At 38.3% G+C, this 17,836-nt stretch overlaps 2 protein-coding genes across 4 annotated transcripts in view; both read left to right on the top strand.

The window, feature by feature from the left end:
- The first annotated feature begins 231 nt into the window (after positions 1 to 231).
- LOC103369816 (uncharacterized) lies at positions 232 to 9,218 on the top strand. 2 transcript variants are annotated; one of them, XM_008298636.1, is made up of 8 exons: positions 332 to 418; positions 2,146 to 2,167; positions 3,179 to 3,420; positions 4,115 to 4,216; positions 5,251 to 5,307; positions 7,646 to 7,831; positions 7,960 to 8,085; positions 8,596 to 9,218. In XM_008298636.1, the coding sequence occupies exons 3-8, from the start codon at positions 3,199 to 3,201 to the stop codon at positions 8,665 to 8,667; spliced, it is 765 nt and encodes a 254-aa protein (XP_008296858.1). In that variant the 5' UTR covers positions 332 to 418; positions 2,146 to 2,167; positions 3,179 to 3,198; the 3' UTR covers positions 8,668 to 9,218. The 2 variants fall into 2 exon arrangements, with proteins under 2 accessions (XP_008296857.1, XP_008296858.1); XM_008298635.1 differs by lacking the exon at positions 2,146 to 2,167 and having other exon boundaries at positions 232 to 418.
- Positions 9,219 to 10,063: 845 nt separating this feature from the next.
- The window catches only part of nudt17 (nudix (nucleoside diphosphate linked moiety X)-type motif 17), a 9,082-nt gene continuing 1,309 nt past the window's right edge, over positions 10,064 to 17,836 (top strand). The window contains exons 1-8 of one of the 2 annotated variants that reach the window (XM_008298633.1): positions 10,064 to 10,117; positions 12,652 to 12,761; positions 12,873 to 12,989; positions 13,171 to 13,354; positions 13,444 to 13,469; positions 13,558 to 13,650; positions 14,522 to 14,620; positions 16,328 to 16,461. In XM_008298633.1, coding sequence (XP_008296855.1) covers positions 12,687 to 12,761; positions 12,873 to 12,989; positions 13,171 to 13,354; positions 13,444 to 13,469; positions 13,558 to 13,650; positions 14,522 to 14,620; positions 16,328 to 16,461 — 728 coding nt within the window. In that variant the 5' untranslated portion in view covers positions 10,064 to 10,117; positions 12,652 to 12,686. Of the gene's footprint in view, positions 10,118 to 11,136; positions 11,185 to 12,651; positions 12,762 to 12,872; positions 12,990 to 13,170; positions 13,355 to 13,443; positions 13,470 to 13,557; positions 13,651 to 14,521; positions 14,621 to 16,327; positions 16,462 to 17,836 lie in introns of those variants that run through there. The other variant, XM_008298634.1, reaches the window with a different exon arrangement.

Genomic DNA, 17,836 nt, shown 5'->3' with positions numbered 1-17,836 from the left:
TTCAACAACAATAAATCGGGTGTTAAACGTAGATTCTCGGAAATGATGCCGTGAGAAGCGATGACTGCTGCTTTCGAGTGTTATCGGAATTTTAAAGTCAGGGAAGTCGACGGCCTGTAATCGCATTTGCACGCTGCACTGCTCGCAACCTTAGTTATGAAAATTACGCCCTTTTTGACTCTTTTCATGCTTTCCAGTTGCGATATTTGAATCAATTTTGATTGATTGGTGATGGTTAATATTATCATTCTAAATGTTTGCTTTCATTTTAATCAGAAAGCAGCATGTGTTCGATTTACGAGTTTACGCGGAGCTCCTGAAGGCGGCACAATTCCCCCAAACAGTTGGAAGTTGGATCAGGTTCATTTCAGGAACTTCCGCGTCTGTCTGCGCCTGAAAACTGACATTTTAAGTGCAGGTAAATTTTTTACACCACACAGAAACATTTTAAATGTTTATTTTTGACGGTTTGTATAGAGATTTTTTTACTTTAATCTGCCTTCTTGGATCAGTAATTGCGATATTTTAGTAACTGCGCCATTCTACATTTCCCAGTTGTTAAGCTAGCAGCGGCTTGTTTTTTAAGATTACTGTCTTTAATACCAAAAAAGTGGGACTTTTGGTGTTGTATTATAACACTTGTGCAATATTAAAGAACCGAATTTTAGCACATAAGTAAAAGGAGCAGGTATTGTCTTAGAATGAGCACTTCCTCGTTCTGCAGTTTAGCACCCCATACCAGACTCTATTAAACATTTACGGAAAAATTACGTTTTCTTTGCTATTTAGAAGATATAAAAACCTGTTAGAGACAGACACGGGAGCTTTTATGACTCATGAAGGTTTTCTGGTTAATTCGGCATATGTATTTAAATTTGATTTATTCATTTAAAAATGATCAGAAATTCACCAGAAGTTGTTACGTACTTACCGTGAGCTTTAGAACCTCACCACCAGACTCAATTTAAAACTCACAGATTTTAAGGCTTCTTTGTTGATTCAAAGATATAAATCCCTGCTGGACCAACACTGAGGAGCTGTTAGGACTTAATATGGTTTGCTGATAAATTCGGCACACGGTTATAAACTTGGTTTGCTTATATCAACGTGACCGATCAGGCTTTAGGAACTGTTTTATTATCATACTTGTGTAATAATAAAGAACCAACTTTTAGCGTTTAAGCAAAATAAGCTGGTACTCTGTTAGAATTAGCGCTTCCTCATTGTGCTGTACAGTACTCCATACCAGACTCCCCTTGAAATTAATAGTATTTAAGTTTTCTTTACTCATGTGTAGATGTAGACACATGCTAGAGAAATGTTCAAGATCATTTATGTTTTCCTAATGTTTGTTTGCTCTTTTAGTTGGTACATGGATTTAAATTACATTTATTCATAGGGAAACGTACAGTCATTCTGTAGACTTGCTGACGAGATGATACAAAACCCCAAACCAGACTCCATTTTAAATTGGGGCACTTTAAGGTTTCTTTGCTCATCAGAAGATGTAGATGCAAACTGGAGCAACATTCAGGAGCTTTTATGACCTAGTTGAGTTTGCTGGCAACTTTGGCAAATGTGTAAAGATTAAATTTATCCAAAAACATTAATATTAAGACATGGACACAAATTTTGTTTGGGCAGGACACAGTAAGTGGGTAGTAATTTATAGAAGAAATGCCTTTATTCAAGTCAAGCAAAACACAAACTATTCAGATACAATGGATTATAATGCAGTAATGCCCGGATGTTGCTTTCAAACATTAGTTCCCTATTTTCATATGATCCCTGCTGAGTCAGCAAACATACAGGCTGGATTTATTCTTCTGTCCTCGTTCCTTTGGGGTGGTGAACCCTTTAAATGTGTATGTGACAATGAGCAGTTGTTTGGCCTTTTCTTTTCTTTTTTTTTTTACTTCTGCCACATTTTTCTACAGGGTGTGCTCATTTTTCATGGCAATATAGAATTCTGGCTGATTGCAAAAAGGAAAGAGAACTCAGAATCGTCTTCTGTGCCGTATGACACGGTCAAAATGACAGAGATCAGGAAATAAAAAAAACTAAAGTTGAATTTGTTTGATTATTTATTTGACAAAAAAATTAAGCTGGAATCAACATGTGCAACTTTTTTTCACGTGTCCACAGGTTTTTCCAACACTGAGAAAAGGTAAAGTAAACACTGCCTGCAGTTTATCTGAAAATTTTTGTTGATTTGTGTCACATTACTGTTGGTCACAGCTAAATCAGTCTCGGTTGCACAGAGGAGCTTAGAATTTTTAATTTTTTAACAGGATGTGTGTGTTTTTTTCAAATGGTTTATTTTTAATTTTTTTGATGATTTTTACATGAGATGTGATTTTTTCAAAGCTTAGATTTGGTTTATTTGCCTGATGGAGTGCAATGTCACATATTATGATTTTCGAACTTACAAAACACTTTGCTGGATCAGATCAGAGTTAATCCAGATTCTTAAAGAAGAGGCACAAATCTTAACAGCTTTTATCGTGAACAGAAAATCAGAAATTCCTTTTCATTAGACCGTATACATAGTTTGTACGTTTACCCCAGTGATCAGTTTCCATCTCATATCAGACAAGCTGAGTTCATCTTTCAAGACAAAAACCCTTTTAGGTATGGCAGCATATCTTCTAGTGTATACCTCAAACCTTGTGCAACCTTTACACAAACATGCTGAGCTATGTGCAGAGCTAATTCACTCTACTAGCTTGGTATAGTTTCCTAAACTACAAAGATCCATGAACCAAAAATAAACAAATAGATTATAAATAATTACCTAAGAGCATGTTTTCACTGTTAAAAGTCTGATGATTCTGTCTGTTTTGCAGTTCCTGTCTGATGAACGAATCATTTACATGATTCTTTTTAAAGTTAACATGCCTTTCAAACCTTCTGTCAGGTTTTAGGGTTCAGAGGAAGTTTAATTTGTTGATGAAATTGTAAAACACTTTGTAATATTTTTTGTTTTGAAATATGTTTCATTGAGTTAAGTTCTAAAAAACATCTACAAATGTTTTTTTTTTGCAAAAGTTCACGTTGGTTTAGTTGATTGGCCAACAGCATCAGAATTTTTCTGAATTGGGGTGTCACACAACAAAGCCCTCTGGGACTTGTAGTTTTTTGTGTCTCCTGATGTTGTTTGCACTTTTGGTTTTCCCAGAATTCCTTCTGAGCTTCATCATGACGACCCCGTCCACATCCATCACCACTGTCGGTGGAATGGTGGTAGTCACTCAAGTCATTCCCAAGGATGAGAACTTCATCCCGCTTCAGACTCCTGACAATGGACCACCAAAGGCCCCACCCCCTGCCACAAAGGCCCCGCCCCCTGCCAAGAAGACTCCCGCCAAGGTGGACAACATGACCACCGCCTTCCTGCGGGGAGCGCCTATGAACCTCGGGGTGAGAGACCCTCAAATATTTAGTGTTAAAACACTCAGAAACACACAGATCCTGTTAGTATCCAAAATCGTCCTACTCAGAGTCATAACTCTGTAAATCTGAACACACAGACATGAAACACATGTTTCTAGATTCAGTGGGACTTATTCTGATGTCAATACCTCTGATGTCCATCCAGAAATATCTTCAGTAAATTTACAATGAAATTAGAGAAAAGAGGCGCTGTAAGCTTTCCTCAGCCTCACAGTGATCCGATTAGAACATCTGTGGCTTCATTACAAACAGCAGCTGCTAACAGAGAATTCAGCTACTTGCTTCATGTAAATAATAATAATGATAAGAGGAAGAAGAAAAGTAAACAAACGGCTTTCAGTTGAGTTGTTTTTCTGTTTTAATGTGCTTTACTTGATTTATTATTTCTTCAGCCCCCAATTTCCAAATGTTATTTTTGGTGTTGATTTAAAAAAAACAAAAAGGAGTTCTGAAGCTTTTGACTGAGCCACATGATCTTCCTCAGCAGATAGTTCCGTTAGAAAGGACTTTGCTTTATTACCACAAATAGACAAAAAGCTTTCTGACTCTGATTCTGTCTTGATTTCAGAATCACGGAAACTTGTTCTGACGCAGATCACATCTGCTGAAAGAGCTGATAAAGTGCATTGACAGTCGGTGTGTTGTCTGTGTGTGTTTTCAGATTGTTCAGATCTGCATCGGCCTGGTGTGTGTCATGTTCAGCGGGTTTGCCCTCTTGTCTCCAAACATGTTGGTCTCCGCTCCGTTGTGCTTCGCCGTCACTGTACGTAAACGCAACCCTGATTAAAACAGTTATTTTCTCTCAGATTATCAGAAGGATTCTGAAACTTTTTATTTGTGAAATTTAAGCTTGATATATCAAGTTCTTGCAGTGAAAAGATGTTTTAAAAACTGTCTATCGACCCTTTTCAGCAGGTTTTTTCACACACTGAAATTTGAGGCTGTTTGAACAAAAACATCTCAGAAACTATTAAAGATAAAAGCCAGAAATTTACACTGTTATTTCTCATCGTGTCAATGATTGAGAATCTGCAATATTAGACAAGTAGATCAAATAATCCTGATTGTGGGTGAGTTGAAACATGGAAAGAAAAGACTGAATCTGTCATATAAAGTCTCATTTTTGAGTTCACATTACCAAAAACCTGATGACGCAGACGTCAACATGTGACATTTCCTGAACCATATGTAGCTGCACATCACAATAATATGAAACAAATCGTATAGAATACTTTTATCATGAAATACTTGGATAAAAAAAATTAAAAACATTTTTTTTTTGTTTGTTAAGCTTTTCTTAATTACTGATGGGGCAGGTGTGTTCTGGAGTTTCAAACTAGTTCTTCAAGTACAACTAAGAAAATAACAGTTTTTAATATGGGCGTATTTTCATTTTTAGACCTCACTTTGTTAATACAGGAATGTTTTTTTTATTCATTCAACTTAATATTGAGATTCTGAGTCAATGACATGATGAGAAATAACAGTGAACATTTCAGGCTTTCATCTTTTATAGTTTCTAAGATATTGTTGTTCAAGCAACCTCAAATTTCAATGTGTGAAGAAATCTGCTGAAAGTGGGTCAATGGGCAATTTTAAAAAAAAGTAAGTATTTGAAACTGAAAAATTTTGCAGATGTTTTTCTAAATGTGAATTCAAAATGTTTAAATAAATCAGAGATGGTCAAGCAGAAATTGTGTTCAAAAAATGTTGATATGAGGTGGAACGATCCAATAATGAAAAGATCCACAATCAGACGTAGTTTTTACACAAACGTGTCTCTGTGCTGCTCTTCAGTTTGTGATTTCCGGCTCTCTGGCGGTGGCGGCGAGGAGAGGGACCTCAATCAGCCTGGTGAGTTTTCACGCCTCAAGTTATCATGTGAAAGGTGAAAAATGCATATTTATTTGTCTTTTTAAAAAAAAAGAATAAGGACTAAAGGACTTTGATTAAAGGTGAAGTTTGCAATTCTGTTCTGACATGTTCTGTCAGAGTCAGTGAATATCTCATCACGTCTCGGTGTTCGTCCTCAGCCTGAGCTCTTTAAACAGACAAACTCAGGTCCAGTGTCCCGTAAATGTTCAGGCTCATACATGTTTGCACAGGACAGAGTTACACAGAGGAGGAGACGAACCAGAGTCAACCAAACAAGTGTGAAAGCAGTGTTTGCTGGAGAAAAGTAAAAGCCCTTGCTCAAGTTAGAACTTGATTTATTTCAAAACTTGTCCAGCAACACTGTTTCCATTCATTCTGCTTGTAGACAAATCTGCCGTTTGTTTTATTTTCACTATGTTATTCTAACTACACATTGGATTTCTGAGGCAAATACCGACTTTTGGAAGTTCAAACTTCCAGTATTCTTTATAAATACCTTCGAATTACATATAAAAGTTCAAATGAGGGCGTCATTTTTTGTTAACCTTCAAACACAGATTGTACACTAAAAGTTGCCGCCACCATATTTTGTGTTATTCTGTGTTGTTTGTTCATCAATGGGGAGAAATTTTTAATATCTTTAGTCCATGTAGCTACTAAATATACTCATGAAGCTCAAAAATCTAAATAAACTGGCTATTTTACAAAAGCATGTAGATTAATCAAATAGTCATTAAACAGCTGGTAAATTATCCGGCTGAACACCAGAGCAGGAAAAAATAGTGACTTCACATACGATCAAGATTTTACTTCTTACGTTACGTTTTACTTTGTCACCTCTCTGCGTTGTGGACACACTGCCTGCAGCTCATCGGAAAACTCTGACAATTCTTGTCGTGTGACTGTTTGTCACAACAGAGTCAGTCGTGGCTTCTCAGTTCTGCTGTGAAGCTCAAAATATTTCTTTTTTTTTTTACAGAATCTAGTTTGAGCAAATTATTTCTTCATGACAAATTTTTAGATTATACCTGCAGAACAACGTGATTTTGATGAAATGTTATCAATTAAAGCTCATATTTGTGAATATTCCTTTTAAACCTCCTGATGGATTTGGGGGTACAGAGGGTTAATATGTTGTTATTTAGTTGTTGTATTTGTTGACAAAAAAAGTTTCTAAAAATAAATAATTTGAAAAAAAAAATCAGGATTTCAAGCTTGAATTAAGTTCATTTTCCTTATGGATCATCACATCACAGAGGAGTAGTTCAGTTGCAAATTTTAAAATCTGATGATTTTTTTCAATTTTTACAGTTTCTGGCTGATAGTTGTTGTCGTTTTGATGACTTATAGTAAAGTTAACTTGCCTTTCAAACCTGGTGGGTTTTGAAGGACAGAGAAATAACTCTTTGGTATTTAGTTTTTATTTGTTGACAAAATCATAAAACATTTTGCAACAATTCTTGTTTTCAAATATGTTTTATTTCAGATTTTCTTATGAAAAATATCTCTGAGTCATTTAAATTGGCTTAAGTGATCCGCCAGCAGCATCTGAATCCCTCTGATTGGACGTGTCAGGCAGCAAAGTGGCTGACGTCTCTCCTAAAGTTGTTTGTACTTCTGGTGTTTGAATTATTCTGACTGGTAGTTTTACAGACGTAACTCGAACTTTAACATTAGGTAGCTGTCAAAAAAATGTAATAAAACCTACTTAAGAAAAATATAATAATAAAGACAACAGATGGTTAGAAACGATTTGAGCAACAAAAGGCAAAAAATGAAAAACACTGAATTATAAAATAATGACAAAGTTATTTAAAAGCAATCAAGTAATATGCTTATTGAGAACCTTAAAACATATCAGAAAACCAAGTCAATCTGCGTCCGTTCACTCAATCTGCGTTCTATGAAACATTTTGGCTGATTTTGAAGAATTTCACGTGTTCAGAGCTTGAAATTTTTGTATTTGCACTGTTATAAAAACTGGGAATCCAGTTTTGCAGTTCAGTATCTCCAGATATTTACCTTCCACAGGCATGATGTTTGGTGAGGACACAGACGGGATAGTTTGCAGGAGAGGACACATTTTAAATTACTTGCCCTTGAAAATAGAAAAAAAATGCAATTTTGTTTTCAAATGAAGGCGGTATTGTGGCCACAGGAAGTTCATGTAAGTGTATAAATGTGGATGTATTCATATTTTCTACTAAAAGTACAATCTTTGGCCTCTAACATCAGGAGAACTGTGCAGCAGAGAAAATAATCTGAAGGTTTGTGTCTGTGGATCAGAGCTCAATGTGACTCCATTTGTTGGCTGCAGGTCTGGGCGTGTCTGGTATCCCACGTGATCAGCGTGCTGTTCGGCCTGGCGTGTTCAGCCTATGTCTGCTGGCTGATGGCCGTCCGCAAAGTCAGCAACGTGACCTGTGACCCACAAAGCTTGTGGGACTACAGAGATCCCGATGTTGTGACGACCCAGTGCATGGACAAAGTGTGGTTTCTGCAAGTAAGTTTGTCGCAGCTCCGGCCCACGAGCCTCAAACAACATAATCAGACAGCGAAGTTGCTGCCAACTTTGGAGTCTGCAGAACGTTTATTCACCCTAACTGAAGACTGTGTTCACTGCTGTTTCAGCGCCTGGTGGGCAGCCTCTTCGGCCTCCTCCTGGTTCTGCTCGTCCTGCAAGTTTGTGTCGCCATCACCGTTTGTGTTTTCAGTGGAAAAGCCATCAGACTCCACCGACACTACTCCCCGATCAAGGTAAGAGTCTTTATTCCAGCTGTTGCCGTCTCAAGCAGAGATGACGGAGATTAGACTCCCCCTTCCATCAGAAACATCTTTTATGCAGTATAGCACAGTTAGAAAGGCAGAAATCATTTAAAAAAAAACAAAAAAAACATTTTTTTCTTCTAAATTTTCAAAAAATAAAAAACATAATAAACCTGGAGACATATCAAACATTTTCCCAAATATCCACTTCTTTTACCAGTGTTATAAAATTAATATTGACTTTACATACTTTATATTTTTTACTTAAATTTTAATCAATTTACATACTTGTCTTTTCTTGACTCTGTGTGCAATCCCTGCAGTCACCTGAAACTTTCTCAATTTTTAGATTATTATTTTTACAATATATTTTTATTTATTAATTTTCTTTTCTTTTTTAAAAATGTATTTTCTTCTTTTGTTATTATTATTTTTAATTTAAACACAGACAGAACAGCCCTTTAGCTGCAGATGATGATGAATTTTTGGTTTGACCTGCAGGTGGAGGTGGATGATCACGGCGCTCTGTTGGACAGCGACGTCGAGGAAGACCGTTATCCTGCGTTGGCCTGAAAGCGGAGGACAGAACCTCTTAATACCACTTCAAATACTACAGTAGAACTACGGCAGAATACATCCATACTTCAACTCTGTCTGTCATTATTTTCTGTAATCTTCTTTCTCTGCTCTTAACCAGGTGGTTTTGTTGTAGCGGGTAACTCTGTGATTGTGCTTTGATATGAACCTGACGATAAAGACTCCATGTAACGCCCTGTAGAAATGAAACATAGGTACCACTTACAGTGGTGTCAAACAGCATGAACCAACCTTTAAAGATTCATTCTTACTCAGATAAATTTAAAAAAGGTGGTGTCAGCGATTATAATCTGGTGTTGGAAACATAAAGTGTCTCTGACTGATCCACATAACTATATCCCAGCATGAGAGTGATAGAGGTATGTAGACTGTAGAATCAAAGACTCCACCTTTTAATGCATTTAATTTGAATTCAGAATTTACCAGAAGATACTAGAAGGGACGAATAACTCGCTGAATGCTTTTCACACTTTGTATCTATTGTTTGTTTGCAGTACAACAATAAAATTGCACTTTTTTTCAAGGAAGTCATTGGGTTTGTTGGGTTTTCCATGTAAAACCTTGTAGAGTCTTCAGCGTAATATTTCAAAATTATCAGGTAAATGTGTGTTACATCAGTTTTTAGGTTCTTTAATACATTTAATTTGAATGCTGAATTCACCAGCTGACACTAAAAATAAAGAAAGACTTAATGCTTTTCACAGAATAGATCTATTGCTTGTTTGCAAAGCAGCAATAAAACTGCACTTTTCTTAAAGGGAGTCTGGTAGTTTTGCAACAGTGCGCTGCCAAAATTAGTCAACATACACAGAGAAGTTTATGACATGTTGGGTTTCAGCATGAATAGCATGATAGCACTCCTATTATATACTTCAGGTGACCTTTATATCGAAGCTGGTGTATTTTGCAGGTTGCTCAATCACTATTACAAGGTACAAAATTACTTCAGTCTTGTCTCTGAATTCTCATTGTGTGTGGGGACTTAAAATCACATCAGCCACAACATTAAAGCCTTGTACAGGTTCTCCTTGTCCTGTCAAAACTGCTCTGATTCAACCAAAACATAAACCAGGTGAGTTTTAGGAAAATAATAAGTCAGACTTAATTAAAGCTGTGTACAAAGATTTTGATTTCATTTTTAAAATAGAGAAACATGATGGATGTGGCTGCTGTGGGAAAGGAAAAACAGCAGAGCAGAAACATAAAATGTCAAGTACAATTTTGGAATTATCGATCTGAAACTACTGAAAAAAATGACTCCTATCAAGTCATGTTTCAGTATCTAAGTAAAAGCGCCGATTCACCTTTCAACCAGCAGGAGGCGATGAAGCACCAGTACGTTGTTTGAGAACCGACAATAAAGCTCAAGAAGAAGAAGAGCAGCACGGCTAACATGAACTGAAGGCGTGAAGCGGCTCTGCTCTCAGTAGGTTTCTACTGTTTCTGGTGTATTTCTGAGCGACTCTGTTCAATTAAAAAGTGGCAGAAATATGTGTGACGTTAATGTAGAAAAGCGACATTTTCAGAGTGTTTTCAATAACGCTTAATGAAGCCTAAAACGGCACTCAGGGCTAGTTAGCTAAACTTTGCAAAAATCAGTTCGCTGAGGCTAGTTAGCTGGAGTAAACAGGCTGAAGTTAGTTCAGCGTACTTAGCATAAGTCAGTTAGCAGGAGTTAGTGGGAAATGAGTTGTCCGAGGTTAACAGGTTGAACTTAGCTAGCTTAAGTGAGTTAGCAGAAGTTCATTAGCTGCAGTTAAATAGCAGAAGTTATTAAGGTGACAGTGGTTAGCTTAAATTCGGTAACTGAATTGAGTTGACTAAAATGAGTTAACTGAGATTAGATAGCAAAAGGATGTTAGTTCAGTTAGCAGTTCCAGCCCACTATCCAAACTATCCACAAACATGTGTTTAAAGTCATTTTACATGATATAGTTGCTTTCTAATGTGACTAACCTGTTAACCAGCTGCATACTGTTTTAGCAATGTGCTAGCTTTGGATGTGTAATTCAAAGTGGTGTATATTTATTCATATTTATGACTGGAAAGAAACTAAATACACAGCTCAAAGGTGTTGGCAGGATCATGACATATTGGGGGCTCAGTCCACAAATCTCTACATTTTAACCTGATATTTGTATTAATTGTAAGTTATTCCAGGTCACTTGAATGTATATAATGTGTAAGCTGAATATAAAATGTGAGACACTGTCCTCTCTGTAAAATAATGTTGTCCCTCTATCTATGCGTAGCCCATTACTATTGCAGTATGTGCAGGTCAGCAAGACCAGCGGTTTTCTGTCCGTCTGCCCTGAAATTTGTTGGATTAATGATGATTTACTGTTATTATTACATGTAAAGGTGTGTCTTGGAATAATACTATCCAATAATGGAAGAAACAGCAGTCATTTTTAAGTCTAAGGTTCTCATACTTTTATTTTACTTTAGATTTTCTTACTTGCAGCCAGGACTGAGCAACACATCAACGCTGATGTAAGGATTTTTTTTTTTTAAACTTAGTATAAAAGACATTTTTTTTGCATGTTGTGTGTTGTTTTTCTGACTGAATGTTGTATTGAAACTGCTGTATTCTAAATAACACATCTGTAATTGAGGCACTGCGGGTTCAGAAATTAGGGCCCAACCGATTTATCGGCTGGCCGATTAAATCGGCTGATTGTAGCCCTTTTAAAAATACTCATCATTGGCTGGAGTTTTGCCGATTAAACGCTGATATATTCCTAGTTTCTCCTAGAACAGTACATGCTGTTAAGTGTCACAGTCGCTTTCGTACATTAATTTTGTACAATTTGATTTTGTAAAAAGACAAATACTCTCCAAGGCAACACACGAAAAGCTCCGTTTTTGCTACTGTTTGTTGTAAACAAGTCAAACTTGGCTCACGGAGAAGACGAAGAGTTGAGATAGCTTACAACCGAACAGCGGTAAGATCACTCACTAACGGGTTTTCAGAGAACTGCAGAAAACAGCTTTTTAAACTTTTCATCCAACTTTTTCACTAACTTATTTAACTTGTGTTTTTATTAACTTCTTCTCATCAGCTTTAAAGACAGCACAGTCTTTGAGAGTACAGAACATCAGAGGGCTGCATAAATAATGTTCTGCCAGTAACTTCACTCATTATGCTGCTTATATACTGCATACACCTATGGCCTAAATATAATAAATAAATTCATCAGTACAACTGGTAGCTATATTCATGCATGCTCCATAGAAAGAAAAATGCACAATGTAAATTTCAAATAAAATACCCCACATTACAGACATATTTGTACAGAAAACTTTTTTTTCTTTTTTTACTGATGCATATTGATGATGCTGTGTTGAATTTTTTTTTTTTTTTTTTTACTGATGCATATTGATGATGCTGTGTTGAATGTTTTTGTACTTGAAACTCTTCTCTGTTGTAAAGTTAAACAAATACTAAAAGACAGAGTATTGTAAAACAGTAAAATGTTCTGTCTGTGATTCATATCTTTGTTGTTGTAAGCTTTAAGGGACTAAAAAAGAAGCTATTTTATTCATTACATATTTTTTAAATTGATCGGCCGATTCGTCGGTTATCAGATTATTATTATTATTTTTTTTTCTCCAAATATCAGAATCTGCATCGGCCTCAAAAAATCCATGTTGGTCGGGCCCTATCAAAAATGACCAAAAATGCATCAGTGTCACATGGTCTCTCATCTGGTGTCTGCAGAGGGCTAGAACTGAACTTGACACACACAACAACTGTTTATATGGAGCAGACAGAATGAATAAAAACCATATTGGGAAGGAACATGGATCAAAGAATACACAATACAGCAAAACAAAGTGAGCAATGTAGCTATGAAGGGAGGATTTATTACAGGACTGCACAAATTTAAGCTTCTACCAGACTGCACATGTTAGTTAAATATCAGTTCCTTTAAGGAAGCGGTGTGGTTATGTGTTCAGATCCCACAGACTGGCATCCTGGTGGAAGACGCAGCATGGAAAAAATCCGGAGGATCCTGGTGTACGTGTGGAAGGAACGAGCGGCGCCGCAGCAAGCTCAATTTGTTCAGGTCAGTGCAGCGACAGCATTTCTAAAAGAGTTTGTTAAAGCAGTCCAGACTGTTCAGAGTGTTGGACTTTAGCAGGAACTCACTGATGTCATGTTTCTTCATGTGTTTCAGAGTATAACGAGTCACTTCACTGATGGCAGTGATGATGAGGTGGAGGTGAGCTGCTCTTTGGACAAAAACCAGTTTATCCTTCACAGAGGAGACAGAGAAACAAGGATTCCTCTGAAGGTAGTATATTCATCCATATTCACCCCTTTGACTTTAATATTTGCCCTTCTTTTTGTGTATTTACTCCTGTGGTTTTAATATGTGCACCTCTTTTTGTGAGTTTACGCCTCCATCTATAATATTTATCCCTCTGTCTCTATTTTTTTACCCCTCTGTAACAGTCCTGTTGTTGTTCTCTCAGAGACCCGCCTTCTGTCCAATCAAACACCTGTCAGTCACAGAGGCAGCTGCGATCCCATTGGATATTCAAAAGCGTGGAGTGGATGTGGGTGTGGCCATCCTCCTGCAGACAGCCAATCACAGAGTGTTGTTGACACGGCGAGCGAAGGAACTTCGAATATTTCCTAACGTCTGGGTTCCACCAGGTCTGACACACACACACACACACACACACACACACACACACAGAGTTCTGTTTGTGCTTTTTAAAGCTCCTGTTTTATTGCTCTTTCAGGCGGCCACGTTGAACCAGATGAGACGGTAAAGGATTTTCTGTTTCTCTGTTTCTGAGTCAGCCTCATTCGCGGCAGAAACTTCAAAAAGACTTTGTCCCTGTGTTTGTGTGCAGCTACTTGAAGCAGGTCTCAGGGAGTTAAAGGAGGAAACTGGACTCAAACTGGAGCCAGAGGAAGTTTCTCCAAAAATACTGGGACTGTGGGAGGTGAGACGGACGCACAGATGACAGCATAACTATTAACCTGACATCCAACCGATGCAGCCGACTGTCGAGTCGAATATCTGCTCCCATGTTTGAGCCGATGTACAGCATTTATATTAATCAATTACTAATAAAATACTTCTTTTGCTCTGACAAGCTGACTAGCACATTATCAGACTGCAGCAGCTCTGTTAGGTGAGGTAGCAAATGTTGCTGAAGTTGTAATAACAATCTTCCACAGCTGCTCAGTTTCACCTGAAAACACCTCCAGAATTCACCTGTTGGTGTCAGTGCAGCTGGAAGTTATTGTACAGACGGTGCTGGTGAGAGGTTTGCTGTGCTTCTTAGCCTGCGGCTAATGCTATATGGACTACTGTAACTTCAACTTTAGCATTCTGCTCTAACTGACAGACACATCCCTCTTGCAGAGACACAACCTGCAAAAATTGAACAAGAAGCACAGTCATTGCCACAAATCAGGACATTTCCTGCTGTTTCAGTGGCTAAGGCTACGCTAACAGCTGGCAGAGAAGTTAGGAAACAGCTACAGACTAACCTAAAACAGTGTGTGGAGATAGTAAATAATAATGCTTTGAGTTCTGGACTTCAGTGGGCAATAAAAGCGATAGAACAAAGAAGGATGGCAGAAACAGAGAAGAACTGCAGGAGACAAATTGATTAATCTCAGTCATTCCGTTTGTAAACACAAGAGAGCGTCCTAATATCACATGAAACTCTGATGTCATCACTCCTATTTCATTGCACATATTCACATATATCAGCATGTAGTACCGTGTTGTACAATGTAAAAGTTCTTTTGTAGCCCAGGTGTTTGTGAATAGTTGACAGCCTTCTCTGCCTGTGTGTCTGTCAGTCGGTGTTTCCTCCCATGCTGTCCAGAGGGCTTCCTCAGAGACATCACATTGTCATCTACATGCTGCTGCACTCGTCCTTCACACACCTGCAGCTACAGGTGAGAACAGCTCATCTCTGCTGGGTGGTTTTGGAAATGACTGGAGGACGTGTGCATTGTCTTAGCCTGACCTGAAGGCTGTACTACAAAGCAAGTTTGACATTTCCAGGCTTTCTTTCCTCAAGCCGGTTCGACAAAACCTAAACCCTCAGAGTCAGAGTTAATGATATCAATCAGAGATTATGGTATCATGACAATAGTTATCAGCTTTCTCTGTGAATCTGATTTTCTTCTTTTTATTGTGCATGTTCCCACAAAAGGGGGGTGTTTAATGCATCATGTGCTGCTTTTTCTGCACAAAATTGACCAATCATGTGCCACCTACTTGTCAAGAGGAACAGTTATGCTTAATATAATAATTTATTTAAGTATAAAAGCACTGCTACTGCAAATGGTGTGAGAGAGAACTGCTGGTAGGAAACTGCTAATGCTGTAAGTTCATATAAGTATTTTCCCGCTCAGTGACTCTCTATGCAGCTGCTTATTTTTCACATTAGAGCGCTGAAACTTTAAACTACATTCAGTGAAACATGATGCTTAACATGTAGGTCTGACACTGTCCTATAACGGAAGAGACGTAGAAATCCCTGGAGTAAAATTTATGTTCTCGATTGAAAATTCTCTCTGATGAATACCAGCAGGATAATCCATTTTCTGATCAGTTTTCTATTAGCTGCAGTACCAGCAGTGTAAAATGGCCTGGGCAGCAAATCAGAACAAAACATAAAAACATATTTGTGCGTTTCCTGAATCACCAACTGAATGCATGTAGGTTACCATGGCAATGCAATGCTTGCCAGAGGTTTGTCTAAACAATGTTACAGGGGCGCTGCTCCCTCTTACCAAAATGCTGATTGAACCCTGTGTTCACACCAGATGCAAGTAAAATCATTTGCGCAAAGGATTTACATGTAAAGTCAATGTGAAGACGCGATTAGACGCGAGTAAATTTCCTACGGCATGACTAGCACGGCAGGATTGACGTGAATTGAGCAAATTCATTGCGTGAATGACGGGATTCTAGCCGTGCTAAACGCGCATATCGCATAGCGCGATGCCGATCCTCTCCAACAGGTAGTCAAACTGGGTCCCGATCAGCCAAAAACAGCGTTGGAAGCGGCCATCATGCAGGCGCAGCTCCTGGAGAAGGTGGGGGAATTCCCCGAGCTTGTACATGTATCATAGGGTCACCCCCCCTCTTCCTTCTGCACCAACCCCCCCTCAGTCGCTTTGCTCCCTCGACACGGTGTGCACCCTCATACAATTTTTTGTAGAAAAACCCCTGCTTACTGCAAGTGAAACTGTAACTGCACGACGTTGTTCAGTAGGATTACTAACATACAGCTGAACAGACTTGCAGATATCATATTCCCTTAGAAACTGCATCACTCAGATGAACCGTCAGGAGAAGAACTGATAAAATGAAGCTTCATACAACTGGTCTTAAATTCCAAATTTTGAACAGAGCCTCCTCCAGAGCAGGTTAGCTGTGCAACATCAGTTACCGTGGTGATCTACCAGATTAAAGAGGGACATCTTCTAGACACTGAAATCTCTGACTTTAGGCTGAACATACGTTCGTAGTACATTCCTCTTACCACTGTGCACGTGACTCTGATCTTACTCTAAATCGACCTCAGTGACTTGACCATGTTGAGTCTGTGGTGCTTCCTCAGTATGTCCTCCCTTGTTGTCTCCACCCTGCAGGCCTCTCTTAGCCCTTCACCTGCTGAGGTCAGTGGCTGTTTGTGGGCCGACAGCCGGCTGGTCAGATCCATCGTGTCTGCTGTGGACGGTGAGGACGGCGAAGTTTGCCTGGACGACCTGCCAATCAGCGTCAGGTATCACAGCTGGAACTGAGCCAGTGTTTAAAAATTAACACCCAGATCCCGAAACTGGACAGACAATAGAACTGTAACTGAGAAAACTGATTTTCTTAATGTTGTTGAGTTTAATCAACCTCAGGTTACTGAAATATTCCAACTGACAACAATTACAAAATGTTGTTTCGCTCTGTTAGGATGATACGGCACGATAAGGTTTTCAAGGTAAAATGGAGCTTTGTCATTGAGAGTTTTATATGTTAAAAGCAGGATTTTAAATTCTATCCTTGACTTTACCGGGAGCCAATGAAGAGAAGCTAATACAGGAGAAATATGATCTCTCTTACTGGTTCCTGTCAGAACCCTGGCTGCAGCATTTTGGATCAGCTGGAGGTTTTTTAGAGAGTTACTGGGACATCCTGATAATAAAGAATTCCAATAGTCCAGTCTAGAAGTTATAAGTGCATGGACTAGTTTCTCAGCATCACTCTGAGACAGGATGTTCCTGATTTTTACAATATTACGTAAATGAAAAAGGCTGTCCTACAAACTTGTTTTATATGGCTATTGAATGACATGTCCTGGTCAAAAATAACTCCAAGGTTCTTTATAGTAGAACTGGAAGCCAAGGCAATGGCATTTAGAATAGCTATCTGGTTCGATAGTGTGTTTCTGAGGTGTTTAGGGCCAAATACAATAACCTCAGTTTTGTCTGAATTTAAATGAAGCAAGTTACAGGTCATCCAGGCCTTTATGTCCTTCAGACATGCCTGGAGTCTGACCAACTGATCGGTTTCTTTTGGCTTCATAGATAAATATAGCTGGGTGTCTTCTGCATAACAGTGGAAATTTATGCAGTGCTTCCTAATAATGTTGCCTGAGGGGAACATGTACAAGGTAAATAATGTAGGTCCTAACACAGAGCCCTGTGGAACTCCATAACTAACTCTTGTGCAGGTGGAAGAATCATCATTAACATGAACAAACTGGAATCTGTCTGATAAGTATGATTTAAACCAATTTGTACAGTTCCTTGAAGCCCAATTAAACATTTGAGTCTCTGTAATAAGATGCTGTGATCCACTGTATCAAATGCAGCACTGAGATCCAGCAGAACGAGTATAAAAACTAGTCCACTGTCTGAGGCCATAAGAAGATCATTAGTAACCTTCACCAGTGCTGTCTCTGAACTATGATGCATTCTAAATCCTGACTGAAACTCTTCAGACAAACTATTTCTATGCAGATAATCACATAATTGGCTTGAAACAACTTTTTCAAGAATTTTAGAAATAAAAGGAAGGTTGGATATGGGCCTATCATTTGCTAAAACACCTGGATCTAGAGTAGGCTTTTTGAGCAATGATCTTCATTATAGCTACTGTAAAAGCCT

The sequence above is a fragment of the Stegastes partitus genome, unplaced genomic scaffold, assembly GCF_000690725.1.
Source record: "Stegastes partitus isolate 25-593 unplaced genomic scaffold, Stegastes_partitus-1.0.2 Scaffold1335, whole genome shotgun sequence".
Classification (NCBI taxonomy): domain Eukaryota; kingdom Metazoa; phylum Chordata; class Actinopteri; family Pomacentridae; genus Stegastes; species Stegastes partitus.
This window is presented reverse-complemented; position numbering and strand designations above follow the sequence as displayed.